The 23,604-nt window shown below is 40.3% G+C and overlaps 1 protein-coding gene across 1 annotated transcript in view; it reads left to right on the top strand.

Annotated features, from left to right (window-relative positions):
• The window catches only part of SUCLG2 (succinate-CoA ligase GDP-forming subunit beta), a 164,880-nt gene that overhangs the window by 132,791 nt on the left and 8,485 nt on the right, over nt 1-23,604 (top strand). Inside the window, exon 10 of the mRNA XM_075574278.1 lies at nt 15,919-16,039. Within this exon, the coding sequence (XP_075430393.1) occupies nt 15,919-16,039 (121 nt within the window). The remainder of the gene's footprint in view (nt 1-15,918; nt 16,040-23,604) is intronic.

The following is a 23,604-nucleotide window of genomic DNA, read 5'->3' as shown; positions in this document are numbered from 1 at the left end:
ATCAAGGAGTGCAATATTAGGTGGGGACTTTTTGTGGATCCGATTTCAAGGGTCAACTTTTTGTTTCTGAAGCAGGGATATTCTGACCACCGGACCTGTCGGTAGCCCTGGAGGATTGGCGTTGGCTACCCCTGCGCTACTCTATCTGCCCTGGACATTACTTGCAATTCTTGGAAGCTGCTTGTAAAGCTGAAGTATGACTGCAACGAATAGCGCTGCATTTCTTTCTGTTCACAGGATGTTCATCAATAAAGTATTAGGCTAGTTATAAGACTCATCAGTGTGCAAGGAGTAATACCCAAGAGGCTTTGTGAAATATGTTCAGCAAGTGCATGAATATTTAAGCCAACAGTATTCTTTGAAATTTATTGTGCTAATCTGCCTGTGTTTTGCAATCGCGGTGTATCTATGGAGTAGATTTTATTGAGCAAAATGTTTTTATTGTAATAGCATTTACTTAGAGAATACAGATGGTCTAAGAATTCCAAAGAGGCAATCCAAGCGACGCTGAAAAATAAAATTGCAGCCTTTGATTACCTTTATTGAAAACTAATTGCCTAACCTGCCGATCGATTTGTGATCCCGCAAAGATCCTGCTTCCCAGGGTTCACTTAATGGCTGACTTTCAATCAATCCTTCAAAACTTATTACAGTTTGCAGCACAAACTGCTGGGAATATTGGCAACAAATTATCACAAACAGGAAAGTGTTGCAGAGATCTTGCACTGCTGGGGAATATGCTAAAACCTGCTATAGGCTGAGGCCCCGGTGTCTGCGCTGCACGTGTGCCTGCCAGGCTGGCGGCGCATGCAGCGGAGATCCCCCGGTCTGCGGTGAGCTGCGGGGGAGAAAAAAAAAGGGGGCAGTGGCTGGAGGGCGGCCATGACGTCAACCGGCAGGTTCCCCTCATTGGCTGAACCGCCGTGGGGCGTGGCCAGCGCTCCATTGCAAGTTGTGAACACAGATTTCATGTCTTCAGAGAAATCTGGTTGTGCAACGCGGCGGGCAAGGTAGGTAGCGGGCCCAGACCCATTTGAGGGGCGGCTCTTGTGGGCGCTGCAGCGGGGACTTAGCCATAGAAATCAAAAGATGCTCATTATATTAAACCTCATTAAAAATGGCTTTAAGAGTTGAAATTTAATAAAAAATGATCTAATAGTACAGAACACACGTAGGATATTGCACGAATTGCTCCTTTAATACCAGTACATTGCTTTCTCAATCATTGTAGCAGTACTAGAACTTCCATAGTAGTCCTGAAGGCTTAATCATTCAGGTGATGTAGCACAGATTTCATTGTGTGTTGGTGTGTGTGTGTGAGCGAGATAATCTCTGAAGCTCTAATCCTGTGAGCCAAACACTACTTTAGAGAAATAAAATCGGGTAAATCTTCAAATTGAAAACCTCTATGGGAGAATCCAATACGATAAGATACAGAACATGGGGATTCTGTGTTTTTCTCCCTACTTTAGTCTGTGTGATTCTCTTCCAGAAAAACACAATAATGATGCATTGTCCATCACAGCCAGTGTACGTGGCATCATGCACAGAACATTGACATGTAAAACTGATGTATCCAGTTGTTGACTTCTTGTGTACTTGGTATGTGGCCAGGGACCGCTTTACCATGCAAGGCTAGTAACCAAGAGGTGGAAACTGCTGCCTGTGAGTAGATTTTCTGGGTATACACTTCTGCCCCGTTGCTGTAAATGCTGTGTGGAATAGGAGGTATAAGCGTAAAGCAGCATTCCCGGCGACACTTTCTTTTAAAAATAGGTTTGAAGCGGGGTCTGTCTCCGGAGCTTATTTCAGCTCTGTGTAACTCCTACTTCCTAAGATACTTCCCTCGGCAGGGGCTGCTCTAGGCAGGTCCAGCTAGGTTAGTTGGAGTTATCAAAATGGCTTAAATGTCCTGCTGGCCAATAGGAAGCCGTGACGTAATCCCTTGCTACTTCTTATTGGCCCACGGGACATTGCAACTGTAAATCATGTGAAAAGGAAAAAAAGACAATGTCGGCACCAAACAATAAAAAAAAAATCAAACCATATGGTGAATAGTCCAAATCAAAGTCCTTAGATGATAGAGGTGGGTGAGCAAATGCAAACTCTCTTCAGGACGTGACGTGATATATGAAAAATAAAAAGAAATAATTATAGTGCAGTATGCCAATACATAGGGACATAAAAACATATAACACTAACAACATGAAACATACAAGACAGACTAACAACAACAACAGGCCAGACTGAAAATAATAAAAAAGCTATTTAATATCAACTAATGCTGGACTCTGGATGTGGCTATCACACACCAATCCGGGGGGGGGGGGGGTAAAATCGTTACCCTACTCACAGAATTATGGACAATAAAAGGCAGCAGGACTGGAATCACTTTAACGAATCCAAGATGGCGGCCGGAGCTCTCTCTCTGGCTTCCCCACGTGTGGCAGATGCTGTGTAGAGCTTCCTGGACGTGGCGTCACGCTCTCTTCTCCTGCCGGTCTCCTATCCTCCCAATCTGGGCATGTGACTCCTCCCCCTCGCCTCCTGGCCGTATAGTGTGCTCACCAACTCCAGATGCAGTCTGGGGAAGATACCGTTTTTAGAAGCATTTGACTGCATCTGGAGTTGGTGAGCACACTATACGGCCAGGAGGCGAGGGGGAGGAGTCACATGCCCAGATTGGGAGGATAGGAGACCGGCAGGAGAAGAGAGCGTGACGCCACGTCCAGGAAGCTCTACACAGCATCTGCCACACGTGGGGAAGCCAGAGAGAGAGCTCCGGCCGCCATCTTGGATTCGTTAAAGTGATTCCAGTCCTGCTGCCTTTTATTGTCCATAATTCTGTGAGTAGGGTAACGATTTTACCCCCCCCCCCCCCGGATTGGTGTGTGATAGCCACATCCAGAGTCCAGCATTAGTTGATATTAAATAGCTTTTTTATTATTTTCAGTCTGGCCTGTTGTTGTGTTAGTCTGTCTTGTATGTTTCATGTTGTTAGTGTTTTATGTTTTTATGTCCCTATCTATTGGCATACTGCACTATAATTATTTCTTTTTATTTTTCATATATCACGTCACGTCCTGGAGAGAGTTTGCATTTGCTCACCCACCTCTATCATCTAAGGACTTTGATTTGGACTATTCACCATATGGTTTGATTTTTTTTTTTTTATTATTTGGCGCCGACATTGTCTTTTTTTCTTTTTCACTTGTGTTACTGACTGGACAGTTAGTTGTTGTCTGGCTGCCATTTTTTATTAATTGTCCCAATAGGGGCTTATGTTCTTTAGCGCTGTTTTGCACCGTCTTTTTTGCTTTTGGGAACTGTAAATCATGAGTGTATGTTTTTGAGTAGATGCTTAATTAAGATATGTTAGGAGACAGTGGCTTATATATGACTAGTCATTTGAAGTCTCTTGCATTAATTACTTCAGCTGGGTTGGACTGACCTGTGTTAAATCTGCTTGATTATAACAGAATGGCAATATCCCTGTGTTGCCAAAATAAGCCACGGTTATTCTACAATAAAAAGCCTGCTACTGTAAAACTTTATAGATTCATCTGTTTCCCACTAACAGAGCTCTGCCATCATATTTAACCTTTGCGTTGGTGGGTAGGATCCGGAGGATACCCGGCAGACAAGAGTGTTGGAAGTGCAGACATTCAGACGTCCTCTTTATAGATTTCTAAATGTGCTCTGAGGATACAGAGAGGCCTTCTAAAATGCCCCTCATATTAATTCTTGAACTAATGATGATGGAATGCTGTAATGCATTTTAAAACCCAAAGCAATTGATGTGACGATTCGGAGAAATAAACACAACAAGAACTTGCAGTGCAGTTGTTACTCATTATTATGAAGCTGCCAATCTGCCATTTTTGTGGAGACCCCAACTTTGAAGTGCTGTTCATCGTGGGTATAGCATGAGTGGAAAACTATGGATACATGGAGCAGAATACAATTGATTTATAAAGTGTCCTGCAGTCATATAATCGGACCCCACCATTTAATTTCCTTGGTCTCTTGCCTTTAAATAGATGATTCTGGCGACTTGCCAACTGCATCTGCCTTGATTCTATGTTTGCATGTCCTTTTCAGTGCCTTCGAGATCTACAATACTTTCCGTAGCTGTAACCAAATCTCAAAGTGGTTAAATAATTAAGCTTTGTTAGAAGTGGTGAAATTCCAGTTAAATAAAAGCTCATGTTGATTTTGCACAAAATAGATGCATGCCCACTGTAAGTACAAAAGTGTGTGATCCATCTAGCACATAGAAAGTTTTATTGCTAAACTAATTTTCTTTTTTTACTCCCATGCTCTTCATTCCAGTTACAATAATGCTGATTGCATGAATGTTAACTACGCAAGCAATTATTGCAGTTGTGCCCTGGAGTTTTTTTTACTATTAAAATTAATGGGATTCTTTTCAATTATAAATATGGCAGCATTTAAGCACCACTGCAAAATGTAGGTGAAACTTGCACAGATCCCACACACGTACAAATGTATGTATGTCTTTATTTATATAGCGCCATTAGTGTACATAGCGCTTCACATTAGTAATAATAAGTAAAGTATAAGTAAATAGTGTAGTGCAGCTAATTTAATTTACCATACATTAGGTTCATGCCGTTTATATAAATATGTAGTTGTGAAGTGCGAAAACCTTAAAAATATAGTTGCATACAATCCTGTTCATTAAAAGTGCGGTTACCCTGAATTTTTATGTCTTCACAATACTGTGCTGCCCGGCTCTTTTAGCTGGCGACTCACAGGCCAGATTTGACGCTCAGATGCCCAACAAGTAGTTGATATGTCACAAGCTTTCGAACCTCTCGGGGTCCTTCATCGGGTGTGGCAGAAATACATACTGTATATGATATTATTTTTCTGTAAGAGGGATCTGGTTACAATGGATGTTGTTTAAAACCAGAGACAGAACATGAAACACAGAGAGCTCAGTGCTACATCCAATGACACAAATACACAGTACAGTGCATATATATATATATATAGCAGAAAATAGCCGTGTTAGTCCAGTTGCGATAGTGCAGAATAAATGAGTTCTTCAGTATTCGGTGATACCTTTTTTTATTGGACTAACAATTTATGTCATAGGACAAGCTTGTCCTATGACATAAATTGTTAGTCCAATAAAAAAGGTATCACCGAATACTGAAGAACTCATTTATTCTGCACTATATATATATATATGCAAATATAGCTGTATGCTCATCTGCATGTCTTAGGCAGGTCTGCAACCCCGCCTTTCCCCATTATCACCCAGCATACAGCACTTCCACTGCAGCAAGGGATTCTGGGAAATGACATGCAAATGAGCACACAGTGTCACTTTTTGCCTCAATAACCATTTTTAACATGGTTCCCTATAGGCTATATATATATACACACACACACACACACACACACACACACACACACACGTCGACAAATCACCAAAAAAATCTACTCGCCGAACAAAAAAAATCTGCTCGCCACCTAGTACCACACGTGTGCTGCTTGGGCCAATAGGAGCTCGCCACGATGTTAAATCCACTCGCCCGGGGCGTGCAAATGTATTGGTTTGTCGAACACTGTGTATATATATATATATACATATATATATATATATATATATATATATAGTTCAGAATAAATGAGTTCTTCAGTATTAGGTGATACCTTCTTTAATTGGACTAACAATTTATGTCATAGGACAAGCTTTCGAGAGTTCTCCTCTCTTCTTCAGGTCAAGCAATACTGATATACAAAGGATTCAATGGCTAAATACAGTGTAGAGAGAGGGGAAAAAAAAACAGATATTTACTGTTGACCTGAAGAAGAGAGGAGAACTCTCGAAAGCTTGTCCTATGACATAAATTGTTAGTCCAATTAAAAAAGGTATACACTGTATATATATATATATATATATATATATATATATATATATATATATATTAACCCTGGCTGTGCTCGAAGCTGTGACCATGCAGCAAGCTTAAGCCTATAGGGAACCATGTTAAAAATGGTTATTGAGGCAAAAAGTGACACTGTGTGCTCATTTGCATGTCATTTCCCAGAATCCCTTGCTGCAGTGGAAGTGCTGTATGCTGGGTGATAATGGGGAAAGGCGGGGTTGCAGACCTGCCTAAGACATGCAGATGAGCATACAGCTATATTTGCATATATATATATATATATATATAATTTTTTATTTTTTTTTAAATAAAATGGTCTTTTAGTTTAACTCTTTGTCCAAAGTGTTGTAAGCCCTTGAGCCCCTGATACGTACTTGAAAAATGTTGCATTTGATTTTCACATTTTTAAAATGTATCTAAAATTACATGATAGTCTTGTGGTCCTTCTAGCTCAGTTTTCAAATCTGCCAACTTTGGGGAACTGGTTGAACAGCCCAGCTGTGCAGAGTTTTTCACCTCTAGTCTTTTTTTATTTTTTCCCGGCTCACTGATTAAAAATAATATAATTGTGTATACATTTTATTCCTACAAATTGAGCCCAAAAACTAAATGAATATGGCTACTAAGACCTCACTTGTGACATTAGTACATCTACTAATCTTCTCTAAGAAGATTAAGAGAAGACATTTGTTTTTCCTGATAGTCTGCATGGAAACTGCTCTGTGGTGCCTGGTGGAGAAAGTGGGAATAAATAGCAGGAGATAACATGTGGACACTATCGCGGCTTTGAGTCTCTCTTTTTTTTTTTTTTAAATAAAATTAAAAAGTCGGGGGGTGGGGGGGAGACTTTTAGTGGGGAAACTGAACCTTGAAACATGGGGGTTGGGGAAGAGCAACGACCAAGCTCGGGTACCAACTTATTCAGCCACCGTCCCGCCACTCAACATCTTGGTGCCAAGACCCAGGTCACGACTTCAGTCCTGCTGTCAGCTGGCCTGATTTAATTCATAAACATTGAATAAATGTGCGTCTAGACAATGAAAATAGATGAGTGCTGTGTACCGTGTAAGGCTGAGATTATAGTGCACTCATGGCATGGCACGCGCCCGTCGCTCAAACCATATCTGCACATAATATTTCAGGCGATGGGGAGGCGTGGCTATGACATCACAAAGCTGGTCCGCCGTGATTGGCTGAACCGCTCACGTTATGTCAGTTGCTTGAAAAAACATTTATTTTTTTTGTCTTTTCAAAACGCGGTCGCGCCATCGTGCTTTGTCGTACGTGCACACGCACGAGGGGCGGCCTCTAAGGAATCCTGCAATTTGTACTTGTCGCGCACGCGCCATCGCACAGCGTATAATCGCTGCCTAATGATACAATTCCTCCAAGAACCAAATGGAAACAATATGCTTTAACAAAAAAAACATTTAAAATAGTTTTTCGACGTAAGCTTGCAAATCTGTTTTGTGTGACGTGCAGGGAACTGGCCTCTCGCACAGGCAACAAGTACACTCCTTTCAGCCTGTTCATTGAGAGAGAGTCTGAGAGGTAGAAAACGGTAAGTAGGCATCTACTCTCTATAGTCTATGAAAAGAAAAGCAGTCTAAATTTCCAAAGAAACCATAACATGTTTGTGTCAGGGATGGTTTAAGGATGCCAATTACAATAAGTTGTGTACAAAATGACTCTGCGTTTTTGAATATATATGTATTTTTTAGATTAACCATTTGAAGCAGGGTATCTGGAGCTGAGCTGTTCATTTCAGCTCTGGGGACCCCCTGCTTTCAGAGATACTTACCTCCGTAGGGGGTGCCGGTATCTCTGCAGGCAGAGAAACTGTGGGCCTAACATAACATGTCACGCAGGCCAATAGGAAGTCGTGGCGGCTTCCTATTGGCCAGTGTAACTGGGACATTTAAACTTCACAGGGATATGGGCAGCCCCTACGGAGGTCAGTATCACTGGAAACAGGGGGTCCCCGGAGTTGAAATTGGCAGATTTCAGCTCCAGAGACCCTCCTGCATCAAACCTGTAATTAAAACTAATAATTAAAATGCAGTGCAGCATGTTGTACTGTTTTAACCATGCTCAAAGTACAGTTTATGTAAACTGCGGACTGTTTACATTTTATTAAAGATGTTTTGCTTTTTATGTCTCTTACATGAGGTTTGAGCCTGGAGTTTTTAGTATTTTGGAATTAACTTTTAATATTTGCTTTTATGCTTGGCTCCAGTAAATGTTAACGTATCTTTAAAATGCTGCGTTTGTGTTTTTGGGCTGAATTTCCCTCTGCCAAAAAATTATTTAATCCTTGTTTGCTACTAGGTTCTGTGTGTCAAATTTCTGTCAAATCAAAAGTGATTTACAAAGATTGAGTCGGTCGAGCAAAGCAAAATATAAACTATGTTAACATACAGTTCACCATTTATAAGTGAATCACTGCACAGTCTGAACTGATCTGTGGGTTTATTTATAAGATTACAATAAAACCTTAGATTGAATTCTCCACCCGATTCACTTTCTTATTGATTAAATCCTTTTAGACTCCTCTAATTAAACAGAGTATTTTTATTAAAGCAAAGCATAAAGTCATCAATTATACAAGCTGCATCTAATTTCCTTCAACAGGTTTTCCGCCTTTAGCTGTCATTGGATTAAAAGACATGATTAAAATTCAGCTTGAAACAAGATATAGATCCTTAGACCAGAGCAGGATAACTTAGGTCTTCAAATGTTATGCACTTGATTGTTCTGTTTATCTTTAATAATGTAAACCAATGATTTGACATCATGCCTCGAACAATAGTTTTCTAAGTGAACATACTGTAGCATAATTATACACAATAGGTCATTGTTTTGAGAATACTTGGTAGCTGCCACTCCTCCATAAATACCCTGCAATGAATACAATCAGCCTTGATTATACTATGTAGTGTTGTATACATGATTTATATTGGCCTTTGTGTAACGTGTTTCTGTTTATCACAGTTTGTGTCCGTAACAGCTGTGCCAGTATTAATAATAGCATGTTCTTGTATGGCGCTGCTAGTTTTACGTAGCGCTTTACAGAGACATTTTGCAGGCACAGGTCCCTGCCCCGTGGAGCTTACAATCTATGTTTTTTGGTGCCTGAGGCACAGGGAGACAAAGTGAGCCCAAATTCACAAAGAGCCGACACCGGGAATTGAACCAGGCTCCCGTGCTTCAAACTCAGCGCCAGAGTCAGTGTCTTTACTCACTGAGCCACTCCTTCTCCAGTATTTCCTCCCCTTCACCAAAAAAAATAATATATAAAAAAGGTAAATCTGCATCTATTCTGATTAGATTTCTGATTTCCAGCTGAAGTTAAACAGTTACCTAATCCGCCATCAATTAAGTGAGGAAACACTGGTGAAAGATCGATTTTTAATTCACCTGCATAATTGGCGATCCAGTGAGAAGTAGAATATTTGTTGTGATGATAAAGTTAATCCCCATATTGTGACCAATTGGTAACCTGTAAATCGCTGTATCGCTCTCGGCCCTGCGTTACAGATACTAAAAGTACATTACAAGCCGACACACAGATTCACTGTGTCTTTATAATCCTCTGGTATCTCCACCAAATAATGCCCTTTAGCATTCTTTATGCACAGCACGGTTGCTGAAAATACCATAATCTCTCTGGCCAGGGAATGAGTCTTTCTTAGGATGACTATCTGCTGAGTTTTATGGTGACACCTCTTTACATTGCATTTGCACAAGAAATGAGAGTAAATGGTGCCTGTGATTTTTATTTGAAGCTAATGTTATGGTGACAATGGATCCTGTTTTTAAGGGGTTGATGGCCTTAATTTGGCAATTTGCTAAAAAAAAAAGAAAAAAAAAAGCTTCATGTTCACTTGACTCAGATTCCTGCATTTCTTAGAGTAAAATGTTCTGTTCGGAAATACATTTAGTAGCCGTGACTTGGTATAGTGACACGTAAGCGAGTGAAATCTCCATTTTTTGCTGTGCAACCTTAAATAAATAAAAATAACTTGCGGATTTAAACTCCAGTGCAGGAGTCACAGTATTATTTGCAACCGTTTTGTTGTGTCTAATGGAAAAATTGCTAATCGTGCTATTTTTATCAAATACCCAGATTTCCACAGATATTTTATTGTCAAACACCTGCCTCCAAACAACATCATCGGTAATGGTACAATTGCACAAAATGAGCGGGTCTCCAGCACATGAAAAATAAAAAACCAACGAGTAGTTTAGAAAAAATATATAAATACAATATCACTTTAATGAATACAGGTAGTCCTCGCTTTACGACATTCCGCTTTTCGTCGGACGCATTTTCCGACGGCGGCTAATGCAATAAAAAAATGCATTATCCGCCGCAAGTTTCGCGTATCCGACGGAAATCGCCACCGGTTAATATCGGTCCCACTTTCCGACAATCTGCTATCCGACAGGGGTTTTTTGTGTCGGTTAAGCGAGGACTCACTGTACACGTATCTAGCAAGAGGGCAGTGGCTAGCACCCAAAAATTAGGGGGAATGGCAAAATGAGAGCAATAATGTACAAACAGAAAACAGCCACTGCTACACCTCTGTGAAAAAGTTAAAATACAGGACAATAAACGGGATCGCTGATTATTATTCATTGATATTTTTTCTCCTTGTTGGGGTAGTGTTGTCTAATCCATTTTTTGTTTGTATCAGTAATGGTAGAGGACTAAGGGCCGTACTTGCTAAGCTGTGCTACTCCATAAAATCACCTTCCGGAAGGCCTATTAAATTGACGGGCTGTAGAGATTTTTCCGGCCTGGACGGTGTCTTGTGGAGGAGCTTTGCAAAAGTAAATATGGCCCTTTTCCCCATACAAATCTAAGGACAACCTGGAAAGTAGTGAACTGCAGAAAACATTTGAATGAACCAAAATACTCCACAGAAATGTTTGTATAAAATACCCGCCCAGCATATGGAATGGGGCCTTCACGTATTGTAAAATTTCAGTAGATCAACTTCGGCTATCCAAACTTTTTTCTGTGACATCAAGGAAGCAGAAACAACTGATGAAGAACATTTGATGTCTTAAGAAGCTCACTGAATGTAAATGTGTTTTCTAAAAGAAGTAGGTTTGCGTAGCTGGTTTGCTATGCAATGCTTTCATGTTTTCTTCTGCCTTCAATGCTTCCTGGAATTTCTCTAAGAGCTGATAGTCACAGCTTAGCAACCGCATTACTTATGCACTGCTATACCTAAACCCGGGGCCAGTGTACAGTAACCTTAGAGGAGTGTACTGTATAATGATGCACAGTTTAAAATACTTACATGGATGAAAAAAATATATGGGGTGGATGGCCCCAATCAACCAGTGCTGCAGAGCTTTATATAAACCCACAATTATTTGAAAATAAATGTTTTTCACTGCATTTGAACCGGATCACTTGGTGTGATAATGCATGCTTGAGGCTATATGCATGAAACCCCCTAGATGGCACAAGGTGTAGCAGATATGTGCAGAGTTGTAAGTGGGGAGTCTTTAAACCCCCCCCCTTGACCTCTGCAGTCTCCCTGAACTGAGTTGACCTATGTGCCTGGGGTAGCTCTCATTAAGCAGCAATTATACTCACATATGATATGAACGCCGGTTCTGTGTGCTCTATGGCTGATGTAATATGCAGAAGGAGTGTACCTGTTCCGGTTGAGGAGAGGCAATTCAGCGGGCACCACGAGGCAGGAAAAAATGTTGCAGAAGCTGGACTGTGCTGTATAACAATTCCTTTAATGAAGCATAGTTAAAAAGAGGGGGGGGAAAGCATACCCCTGCACCTCTAACGCGTTTCACCCAGAGATTGGGCTTTTTTTTTCATGTTTTCTTCTGCCTTCAATGCTTCCTGGAATTTCTCTAAGAGCTGATAGACACAGCTTAGCAACCGCATTACTTATGCACTGCTATACCTAAACCCGGGGCCAGTGTACAGTAACCTTAGAGGAGTGTATAATGATGCACAGTTTAAAATACTTACATGGATGGCATGCATATTATCTCTCATGGACTCGTCTTGGCAAAACAATACTTTATTACAGCGAATCATGGAAACCCGTCACATGCCAATGTAAATACTATTGTGAACTCTCTAATTAACTGATCCATACATAAAGAATATTAAATAAATGGTCCAGGCAATAAATCAGATAGTTAAAGCAGCAGTCCCAGTTGCCATTTTTTTTACCCCTCTAATGTGCATCAATACAATCCACACAATAAGGAATTAGCTAAGTTGCCGATCGATCTGTTCTCCTGTGATCGATCGATGAAGATTGGACTTGGGGGTTCACTAAATGGCGGCCAGTGCAGCAGAAGAGGACCAAAGATGCACATTTCTGTGGGGAAGATCATGTGACCAGGCAGTCACTAGGTACAATTGGTGCACTGCTAAAGAGAAGGCACAGCTCAAAAAGGGGTGTGCCAGAGCCGGTTTCAGAAGAGCAAGGGGATGTGACTTTGTAAATGGTTGCTATAGAAACAAAAAATGCTTGTTACATTATAATACATAAAAAAAAATATTCAGAGTTGTTTTAAAAAAATGCTACAAGTATTTTCTCATAGCACAGAACTGATTTATTTATTTTATATAAACACATGTACTGTAGGATATTTCTTGGTCTGATGTTCTAACATACCAACAAAATGAGGATGCATCTTCCTGTCCCATCACTAGATCAGTGCGGGGAGAAGACTAGGAGGAGATGGCATTTGACTTTCAGTAGCTTAGGACAGTGATGAACTGTGCTTTTAGACATTGTCTAAACATTGAATGTATACACAATGCAATGTAACATTATCCCATTGCATGTATACACAATGCAATGTAACATTATCCCATTGCATGTATACACAATGCAATGTAACATTATCCCATTGCATGTATACACAATGCAATGTAACATTATCCCATTGCATGTATACACAATGCAATGTAACATTATCCCATTGCATGTATACACAATGCAATGTAACATTATCCCATTGCATGTATACACAATGCAATGTAACATTATCCCATTGCATGTATACACAATGCAATGTAACATTATCCCATTGCATGTATACACAATGCAATGTAACATCAGCCCATTGCATGTATACACAATGCAATGTAACATTAGCCCATTGCATGTACAGGCGGTCCTCGGTTATCCGACGCAATGCGTTACTCAAAATGGCGTCGGATAGCGAAGCGTCGTAAAGCGAAACCCGTTTTCCCATAGGAACACTGTTTAAATCAAACGTTCCGTTCCTGAAGGCATTTTTAATGCTAAAATACACAGATAATGTTACTCAACCAATAAGATATGCAGCACACACATAGATTATGATGGAACCATTATATTTATTGATTCCAGAACTGTAAAATAAAACTATAAAAATAAAACTATATTGTATTCTGTACAGAAATGTACATGAGCAAAAAAAAAACACATCAATTATTGGAGGAAGATGATTGGGGGGGGATCTTCAACAGACAACGGACTTTTTGGAGGTGATGTAGGTGATTTGGTGGAGTTGAAGGTTTCGGCCTCTTGAAGAATCTCTTCATTGAAGTCTGGACAGATCCTTTCCTTTTCTGCGAGTAGATCTCTCTATAGCAGCTGATTTGGTTAGACACCCCACGACTGACTGTTGAACTCCGTTCAATGTTAGGGTCATTGTCCTCAAATATGGCCAGTGCGCTATCAATGTGCTTGAATGCCGCAGCCAACATTTTGCTTGACAATGATTTACGTGGCTGTGGCTGTGCCACATCAGCAGATTGGTGGGCCTCCTCTTCAGCAATTTTTTGCTCTTCTAATTGCATGAGGTCTTCATTGCTCAACTCGTCAGAATGTGAGGCGAGCAACTCCTCAATATCCTCGGTTTCCACCTCCAAGTTGAGATCTCTGGCCATTTGCACAACAGTTTCTGTAACTTCTGCAACAGTCTCTGTAAGGCCTTGGACATCAGACACAAAATCAGGGCACAAATTACGCCAAACTCCATTTAAATTGGATTGTTTCACCTCATTGCATGCCTCTCCGATGTTTCTCACTGCATGGAGAATGTTGTAACCCTTCCAAAATTCTTTTAAGGTTGGACCACCTTCCACATTGGTTGCTCTGATGGCCTGGGCAAATGTTCGCCTAAGATAGTAGGCCCTGAAGGAAGCGATAACCCCCTGGTCCATCGGCTGTATCAATGAGGTGGTGTTGGGGGGCATGAACACCACCATGACGTTTGGATGATGGTCATCCAGGTACACGGGATGGCCAGGAGCATTGTCCAGGAGCAGCAATGCTTTGAAATCGAGGTTCTGGTTCATGCAATATAATTGCACAGCTGAAATAAATTGATGCTGGAACCAGTCCTCAAAAAGGCTCCCTGTTACCCATGCCTTACGGTTGGACTTCCAAATCACTGGAAGTGTGCTCTTTGCATAACCCTTGAATGCCCTAGGGTTTTCTGCATGATAAACAAGCAAAGGTTTTAGCTTGAAATCACCTGCAGCATTTGATTCAAGCAGAAGAGTCAGCCTGTCCTTTGCAACTTTAAACCCGGGCATAGATTTTTCCTCTTTTGCAATGTAGCTTCTACTGGGCATTTTCTTCCAGTAGAGCCCAGTCTCATCAACATTGAACACTTGACGTGCGCAATAGCCACCGTCCTCTATAATTTTGGCCAATGTAACAGGGAAGGTTTTAGCTGACTCCTCATCCGCACTAGCAGCTTCCCCGGTCACTTTAATGTTATGCAAGTTTGCCCTCTCTTTAAACCACATAAACCAGCCCTTTCTTGCAGTGAACGTTTCCTCAGTGGACCCTTCTCCATGCTGTTGCTTAATGTCCTCATACAGACTCAAAGCCTTGGCCTGAATTAAGGCTAAACTAATGGGCACATGACGCTGGGATTGATCTTCCAGCCATATGATGAGGAGTTTTTCCACCTCAGCAATATGCCCAGCACGTTGCCTTATTGTTGTACCTTGCATAGGTGCTGAGCCCTTGATCTGTTCCAAGATTCTTGCCTTGTCTTTGATTATTGTCACAATAGTTGTGCGAGGTATATCGAAGGCACGTCCAATTTCTGTGTTCGTCTCTCCTTTCTCAGAGCGCTTTATTATGTTTTGCTTAGTCTCCAAAGTTATAGATTTTCTATTCCTTTTTGGAGTAACAGTACTTTGCTTTTTGCTTTAGGGCCTAAAATACACCACCAAACCTTCACACAGACTGTTCAGAATGATTTCCCTAGCCTGCAGCCGTCTGGTTGTTCATTTGTAGCAATTTTTTAAAGCGTCGTAAGAGCGTCGGATAAGCCGTTCGGGCGTCGTAAAACGGGCCATAGGGATGCATTGACAAGCGTCGGATAAGCCGTTCGTCGTAAAACGAGGACCGCCTGTATACACAATGCAATGTAACATTATCCCATTGCATGTATACACAATGCAATGTAACATTATCCCATTGCATGTATACACAATGCAATGTAACATTATCCCATTGCATGTATACACAAAAGGAACAATATTCATTGTCAATTGAGCCCTTTTTTATGTACATAATCTATTTGATGCACCGATCACAAGTGTGGGCATTGATGGTTAAATTGAAAGAAATAACACTTATATGACCAATACTAAAGAGAAGCCCAATAATTATGCTCATTTGTAAATATTTTCCCCCACAAAGTACAACTACAGTAACAAATGCTAGAAAATGCACTTTGTTGCTAAGTCTATTGGCGTAATACTTGTATTCCGTTAAATCAAGAGGCACATAGTTCTGTATAAAAAAAAAATCTTTATCTAGCTCTATTTACAAGGACTTGTTCAGATGGTAACTCGTGTCTCGCACCTACTGGCGTTCACTAAATATTCTGCCAATGCAGAAAATTGACCGTTTTGCCAAAAAATAAAAACCACATGCATGCTGAAGTATTGACTACAAATATATTAACACATTGTTTTATTGTTTTTTCTTAGGTTGAAGCCATCCTTGTTAACATTTTTGGGGGAATAGTGAACTGCGCTATCGTAGCAAACGGGATAACGAAGGCCTGCCGAGAGCTGGGACTCAAGGTTCCTTTGGTGGTCAGGCTTGAAGGTAAATATTACATGTAAAAGAAGAAGAAAAAATACTCTTATTCAAATGTGATGTACCTTACAAGTGCATAAAAATACAATGGGCTATGCATCAGATCCATTCCAGTGTCGGGTACATAACTGACATTTAAAAAACACAACTTGCATAAAGCAAAACTCATCTTGAATGTGTTTTCCACATTATAATTGGGGTCATTTGGATACGACAATCTTTCATATGATGATTGGTGTTTGGGGATGGTTTGGTACATAGGTTAAAGCATCGTATTGACCAAAATACTTGGCAACTAAAACCTTAAAATATGCAGATGTAGCAAGGGTTTTTGTAAACTCGCTTTGTGATGGAATATGTTTTGATAATTTGCGTTATCACGGTCATTGATTCCTATGGAAACTTTAGTATTCTGCATTATAATGCAATATTTCTATTGTCATCCGTAAGCTGAAGCTGCCTACATCCGTACATCTCCATTTAGCTCCAGAAAATATCAATAGTAGCTAGGAAAGCTTTGTATTCATTAGGCAGCGGTGCTCAACTCTAGTTCTCAAGCACCCCCTCACCCCCCCAACAGGTCAGGTTTTCAGGATATCCGTGTTTCAACACAGGTGACTCGGTCTTCGACTGAGCCTCTGAGCCAACTGTGCTGAAGCTGGGATATCCTGAAAGCCTGGCCTGTTAGAGGGGGCCTGAGGACTAGAGTTGAGAACCCCTGCATTAGGGCATTAAAAAAAGCCATCGCATTTGAAAATAGTATTCATAATCACTGAGCCAACATTACGCTGAAACAAGGGGGAAAGCACTGTTCTTACACCTACAGTATTACTCGTTTTCTTTTGTGGGTTTCAAAAGTGTGGCCCCCAATACTATTTGTTGGAAAAAGCTCACACAAAATGCTGGTGGTAAAAGCAGATCCTGTTTTGGCCGTTTTGCTGCTGATGGGGTGTGGTTTGTTTTTTTTTCCATTCATTTAAAAATGTGCTTTTGCAAGTTTCTTTACGTTCATCAAGACATCAAACATTGACACACAGATTTCTGAGCAGGAACGTTCTGCTGCTGTAATGTTGTCAATTCAATTTGTCCCCGTCTTAGCTAAGAGAACATGTCCTTCTTTCCAACATCCCAAAGGCAAATGTGTACAGATCTCATATGGATTTGCCTTTGTAGTCTGATTAAAGAAAATGTTCTCAAGTCTTTTATATTTTCTCTAAACATTAGTATTTTTAGTATTTAATCACGCTTTTTTTTAAAAAAAAAAGAACATTAATTTGCTGTCACAAAGCTATCAAAATATGTCAGGGAAACAGAACACAAAATTATTTCTCAAAGCGTACTCCTAAAATTCTCTAAGCGTATGTCCCTGTTCTGGTAGATCAAATAGAATACAGTACAGAGCATGTCTCCACAAAAATAATGACTTAAGCAATTCAAGGATATACAATCTAATTCCTTACCTATTGTTCCAAATACATCAGATACACATGGATAAAACATTTCTCTCCAAATACCAATAGCGGCTTCCAAATACATTTTCTAAACATTTTTAAATACGGTTTTTGTGTGTTGTGTTTTAAGACCCCAGTAAAAAAGCAGGATGTCGTACTATTGGAATAGGTAGAAAATGATTCATACTGGAAAAGTCAACACACGGCTATATATAGTTCTAGCAACTTTTTTTTGTTACATAACATTCACTGTGTGCTGGGCCCAACACAATCTTTTTATGGAGTCCACTGAAATATATAAAGCTGCAGACACTTCTCCTCTGGGGATTGTGACCGAGAATCCACGTCTATGCCATTGTTTATTTAAAGATTGTATGTGTGCATTGCAAGCAGTTTGAGATGGTATCCGTGTGGTGTAATAAGTACAAAATATTCTAAAAAGGGAAATTTTGTAGTCATACTTGTGTAGCCTTCTCTTTGGAGATTACCAGTTCTCTTAAGGGGTTAACTGGGTGTGATCACTCGGGGTTCACCCCTCCCCTTTCTACCCCGTTGCCAGATATGTCATGAAGCGCAAGGGGTGTATATACACCACCCTTTTTTCTAGAAGCAGGTTCATCAGAGATATGACAGGGGTCCTCACTGTGAGTCCTGTAAATTAGTTTGTGTATATAGTTATGTGTATTAAGATGTGCCTGTCACTGTTTTTTTTAGTTAGGCATGTGCCCTTTAAGATAGCTCTACATGTGTACCTCAATAAAGCATTTTCCTGACCGTGACTTTTGATTGCCAGTCATTGCCGTCTATTTTGCTGTTGCTCCGGATGCCTGCTATTTTTTCCTTTAAGGTAGCGCCTGTTAAAGGAGCGGGGTCCATAAGTTGTGGAAGAGAGATGCCACTTGCCCGGGTCTTATAGCATTATCCCCTACCGCAGCCTGACCGCCACTGTCCTCAGAGTTGCCGATACAGCAGCCTGTGTTCAAATATAACCTGCCCGTCCAGCGGGTTCTCACTGAATCACAGCCTCCCTGCAAGGCGTGCCCACTACATCCTTTATGATGGGCCCTCAAGTTAAGTACCTCCACAGCGTAGGAGTGAGAGCTATCTGGGGATGAAGTCCAGAGTGTATGGTTTGCCACGAGTTTTCTGTCCAAGTGCAATGTATGTCGATAACTGTGGAGCATTATAGACGGCTGTCAAATACGGCACCTTTTTGTTTTATACAAGTTACATAGTAGATGAGGTTGAAAAAAGACATATGTCCAAGTTCAACCTATGCTAAATTTAGATGAGGTACTATATTTGTATTTACAGTATATTGATCAGAGGAAGGCAAACAAAAAACCTCAGTGAAATAGCATTAGATGATATCTCTTAAGGGGAAAATTTAATTCCTTCCTGACGCCAAATATTGGCAATCTGTATACTCCCTGGATCAAAATGTTTACTACTGTAAATCCCTGTAACCTTTCCTTTCTTAAAAGATGTCCAACCTTTTTTGAAGATATCTAATGTATCTGCCATCAGTCTCCATGGGTAATGAATACCACATTTTAACTGCCCTTACTGTAAAGAACACTTTCCTTTGTTGGTGAAATCTCCTTTCCTCCAACCTTAAGGGATGACCTGTACCCTTCGGATGAATAGTTCTTTTGAAAGCTCGTTTTATTGACCCTGAATATATTTGTATATAGTTATCATATCCCCTCTTAGATGCCTTTTTTCTAATGTAAACAAATCTAATTTAGCTAGCCTCTCTCCATAAATCAGAATATCCATCCCCTTTATTGATTTAGTGGCTCTTCTCTGCACTTTTTCTAGTTCCATAATGTGTTTTCTAAGGAGTGGTGCCCAAAACTGTACTCCATGGTGTGGTCTTACTAATGCTTTTATAAAGGGGCATAATTATGTTTACTTTCCTTCCATCCATTTCTCGTTTAATGCAAGATAAGGTCTTGTTTGCCTTTGCAGATACTGCATGACTTTAGGCACTATTGCTATGCCTGCTGTCTACAAGCACTCTTAAACCCTTCTCCATGAAGGATTCACCTAATTTATTCCTGTTCACCTGTTTATTATTGTTATTAATGCATAAACTTACATTTATCTGTGCTAACCCTCATCTGCCATTTACCTACCCAAGTTTCCAGTCTCACCAAGTCCTTCTAGAGAGAAATTACATCCTGCTCTAATTCTACTACTTTACAAATTGAGACTTTGCTCTCTCTGCCAAACTCAAGGTCATTAATAAACGAGTTAAAAATCAGGGGTCCCAGTACCGATCCCTCAGGTACCCCACTCACAACTTTAGCCCAACCGGAAAAAGTTTCATTTATTACAACCCTCTCTTGTCTATCCTTCAACCAGTTTTCAGTCCAGGTGCCAATATTTTTACCGAGCCCAATATGCTTTATTCCTGGTGCCCATCTTTTCCCTATCTGCTTTTTCATGCCTGCACCCTGCAAAGGCCTGAGACACTGAGGAATGCCTATGTGTCTAGTTAATCTGACGAGACCTCTTTTAGAGGCAGGTAAAGAGGGTTACACTTCTATCTCCATTTTGTAGACCACACCTTCTTTTCGCTTTAAGCACGCAACAGCCAATAAGGTACAAAAGCGATTACAGCGCACTTGCAGTATTATTATTGTTATACACTTTGAGCTTTGCATAACTGATATAACATGGGCACGTGCACACACTTAGGAACTTTGTGCCTGGCCTTTACAATACAGGAGTGGCTCAGTGAGGAACGACACTGACTGGCACTGAGTTTGAATCAGGGGAGCCTGGTTCAATTCCAGGAGTTGGCTCCTTGTGACCTTGGGCAAGTCACTTTATCTCCCTGTGCTTCAGGCACCAAAAACATAGATTGTAAGCTTCACGGGGCAGGGACCTGTGCCTGCAAAATGTCTCTGTAAAGCGCTACATAAAACTAGCAGCGCTATACAAGAACATGCTATAATAATAAAGTGCACACGCTTCTGAGGTTTATTATAGAGTTTAACGCCACACATGAAACAAACAAAATGATGTATCCTACTGGTTTGAAAACGTCACATCATACTGTGACATTTCCAAGATTTATTTCATATCGAAAGAGGATATTAATAAATGATCTTTCATTTTCCTGTGGCATGTCGCAGGGTTCAGGTGCTATATTATATACTATACTGTTATATTATTGTGTCGTTTAAAAACAATTGTTACTTTACATCTTTTCCCACATTTCTTTCATTACCAAGTTCAAGGGAAATCATACTGTATTAGTTCATTTCGTCTTTAAGGAGCAAACCCAAATATTTGCCTGTCGACTACATTCTCGAGCGAGAAATCTTCTGCTCACTGCCTGCAGATTTGTGGAGCGCTATTAGAAGGATCATTGTCCACATTCAGTGAATCACAAATGTTTTGATGAGGAAAGTTTTAATCAATCAAATCTGCCTTGATTTAGTAGGATTTTGTGAACAAATCTTTGTTCCCAACTGTATAATAATTACAAGCTGTTTGATCAGGGGATGAAAGAAGGATTACTAGCTCCTTTGAACATGGTCACTTTATAAATACGGAAATGTACTTGCCTAATGAAGATGAAGCCCACCAGCTGAGATACAGGATTACTTTTAATTTTATACTACAGATGGAATTAGAAAAACATTGATACGATCTCTTTCAGGGGGATTTGGCAGTGTGCAATATTACATTTTGTTTTACTGCTTTGATTGTTTGAATTGTGAGGTCAGAGTGTTGGGTACTTGGATTTCATTAATATGATGGTAATGTTGTATAAGTAATAAGGACACGGCAACTTCTCTCATTAGATTTTCAGACATAAGGATGGTGAATTGGCATTATTTTGGCTTGTACGGATCCTTAAAGAAATTACATCTCTCGTCCCATAAGCAGTTGGTTTCTCTGGCCCAATATTTTACTGTGAATGACCAGTTTTTGTTTTAATTAAAAAAAAAGCAAAAATAGAACTTTCCCGTGAATTGTGTTTTCAAAATTCTACAGAACCAGTGTCCTTTTAATACAAACAATCCGGTTGTACATTATAAACTTTTTATGTACAGGCATACCCCAGTTTAAGGACATTCACTTTAAGTACACTTGCGAGTTAGGACATATCGCCCAATAGGCAAACGGCAGCTCGCGCATGTCCCTGTCAGCACGTCCTGAACAGCAATACCGGCTCCCTACCTGTACCGGAGCTGTGCGCAAGCGGGGAGACTATAGAGCCTGTTACACATGTGTTATTTACATCACTTATGCACATATATGACGATTGCAGTACAGTACATGCATCGATAAGTGGGGGAAAGGTAGTGCTTCACTTTAAGTACATTTTCGCTTTACATACACTGGCGACACACTTTATTCAAGCTCGGCTAGTCCCACGAATTCAGGTATACCCGGGTGTATTGAGGTTTGTGACTGTTTTCTGCCCGAGTATATTGGGTTATTTTCCAGGCAGGGATTGAAGCATTTTATTCCCGCTGGCTGCAATACTGCACAGTATATATATATATATATATATATATATACTGCATTACAATTCATGAATTTATGCCATCTGGTAGACACGCGAAGCATTGCAGCCTATTAAATCCTAATCATTATCATTTAACAGATCAGCCGCCCGTCAGCCAGGCATGAACCCAGGCTGGGAAGGCAAACGCAACGGGGCTTGTCAGAGGTGAGGAGCGGCGCATTCCAGGTATCTGCCAGGTACATACTGGGTATTTGCTCGAATAAAGTGTGTCGGTGCAGTACATGCTCTGGACCCATTGCGTACGTTAATGCGGGGTATGCCTGTATGTGCCACCTGGAAAGCAAGTACCATTAGCACATATCTTATTATAACATTATACTCTGTGTAATGCCGATATCAGTACTGAGTGTTATCTATGAGGGCTTAAAAATCATGAATGAAAACATCTGTATATGCTTTTATGTTGGTTGAATGGGCACAATCGCTGCCTTCAAAGCATTTACTTCCTGTTAAAAGCGGATATTAGAAATGTTATTGGCATTGTAATGTTAATAATGCATGTACTGTTGCACTGAGCGTATACAGAGTGCTTCACAACATACATATAAAAGTAATAATTTATGCCAGCATTATTTCTCAACATAAGTCAACGTAATAAAATCATTCCTGTAACGATCTTGCAATCCTTGCAGAGGGGTGGGTGACTATAGAGTTAAACCCAAGTGAATTTGGGATGGCAAAATTAGATTACTTCTTGTAGGAGAAAGGATGAAAGCCTCTTCAGAGGCTACTAAAATGTTTTCTTTAATAGTGAGGCAGAGCACATGGTTTACAGTGATGGGGACAGAGAGGTCAAGGGTTACAGGACTGCAAGAAGAAAATATTTAAGATATGAGAGCTGTAAAGAGCCCTACTCCCCTGTAAATGAACATGTCAGTCTCTTGTCATTTCAAGATACAGACAATGTTCCTTGGTATATACTGTAGCACATGCTTTAACTTGAAATATCCAACAGTAGGTTAGAATAGATATCCCCCTGTTTGTCTGTAATGTACAGTAGGCTTACCTAGTACTGGATGCTTCAAATATTATGGTCCAAGACTGTTTGTATTAATATCCTTTTGTGTATATAGTCTATTATCCTCTGCATTCTCAAAGGCTTTGCGTTAGAGGGCTGCTAGTGTGTTTTCCCAACAAACTTCTTTGCATAAGACGGTATGACTTCAGCAGCATTTCTAATGGCCGCTATGGCAAGATCTAAAGTTGGTTATAACGTCACTAGCAGAGAGAGACCCCACGAGATCAGATAATCTGTACACGGGTAAGGTTTCTACTACCTATTTTTTGCGCTATTAATTTTGGTCAAATATTGCGGAAATGCTTTCTGAGGTTTGATAAATGACTTGCTTGATTGCAGTTGAGAGCTTGCCCAGTGCACCAGCACTTTTTGATCACTTCAAAACTTGTTGGCAATCTCCATGAGATCCACAATTGTAAAGTGTAGCAGATGATATGGAAATTGGACTAGGTCCTAATCGTTTGGATAGATTCTGTATACCATAATTGGTAATAGAAATTTGTACCTCTGTCCCTCTGCTTTTACAGTACCGGCTAATCTCATTTTACTTGACAAA

This window comes from Ascaphus truei, chromosome 17 (genome assembly GCF_040206685.1).
Source record: "Ascaphus truei isolate aAscTru1 chromosome 17, aAscTru1.hap1, whole genome shotgun sequence".
Taxonomy (NCBI): Eukaryota; Metazoa; Chordata; class Amphibia; order Anura; family Ascaphidae; genus Ascaphus; species Ascaphus truei.
Note: the sequence above shows the minus strand (reverse complement) of the source record. Positions and strands in the feature narration are given on the sequence as shown.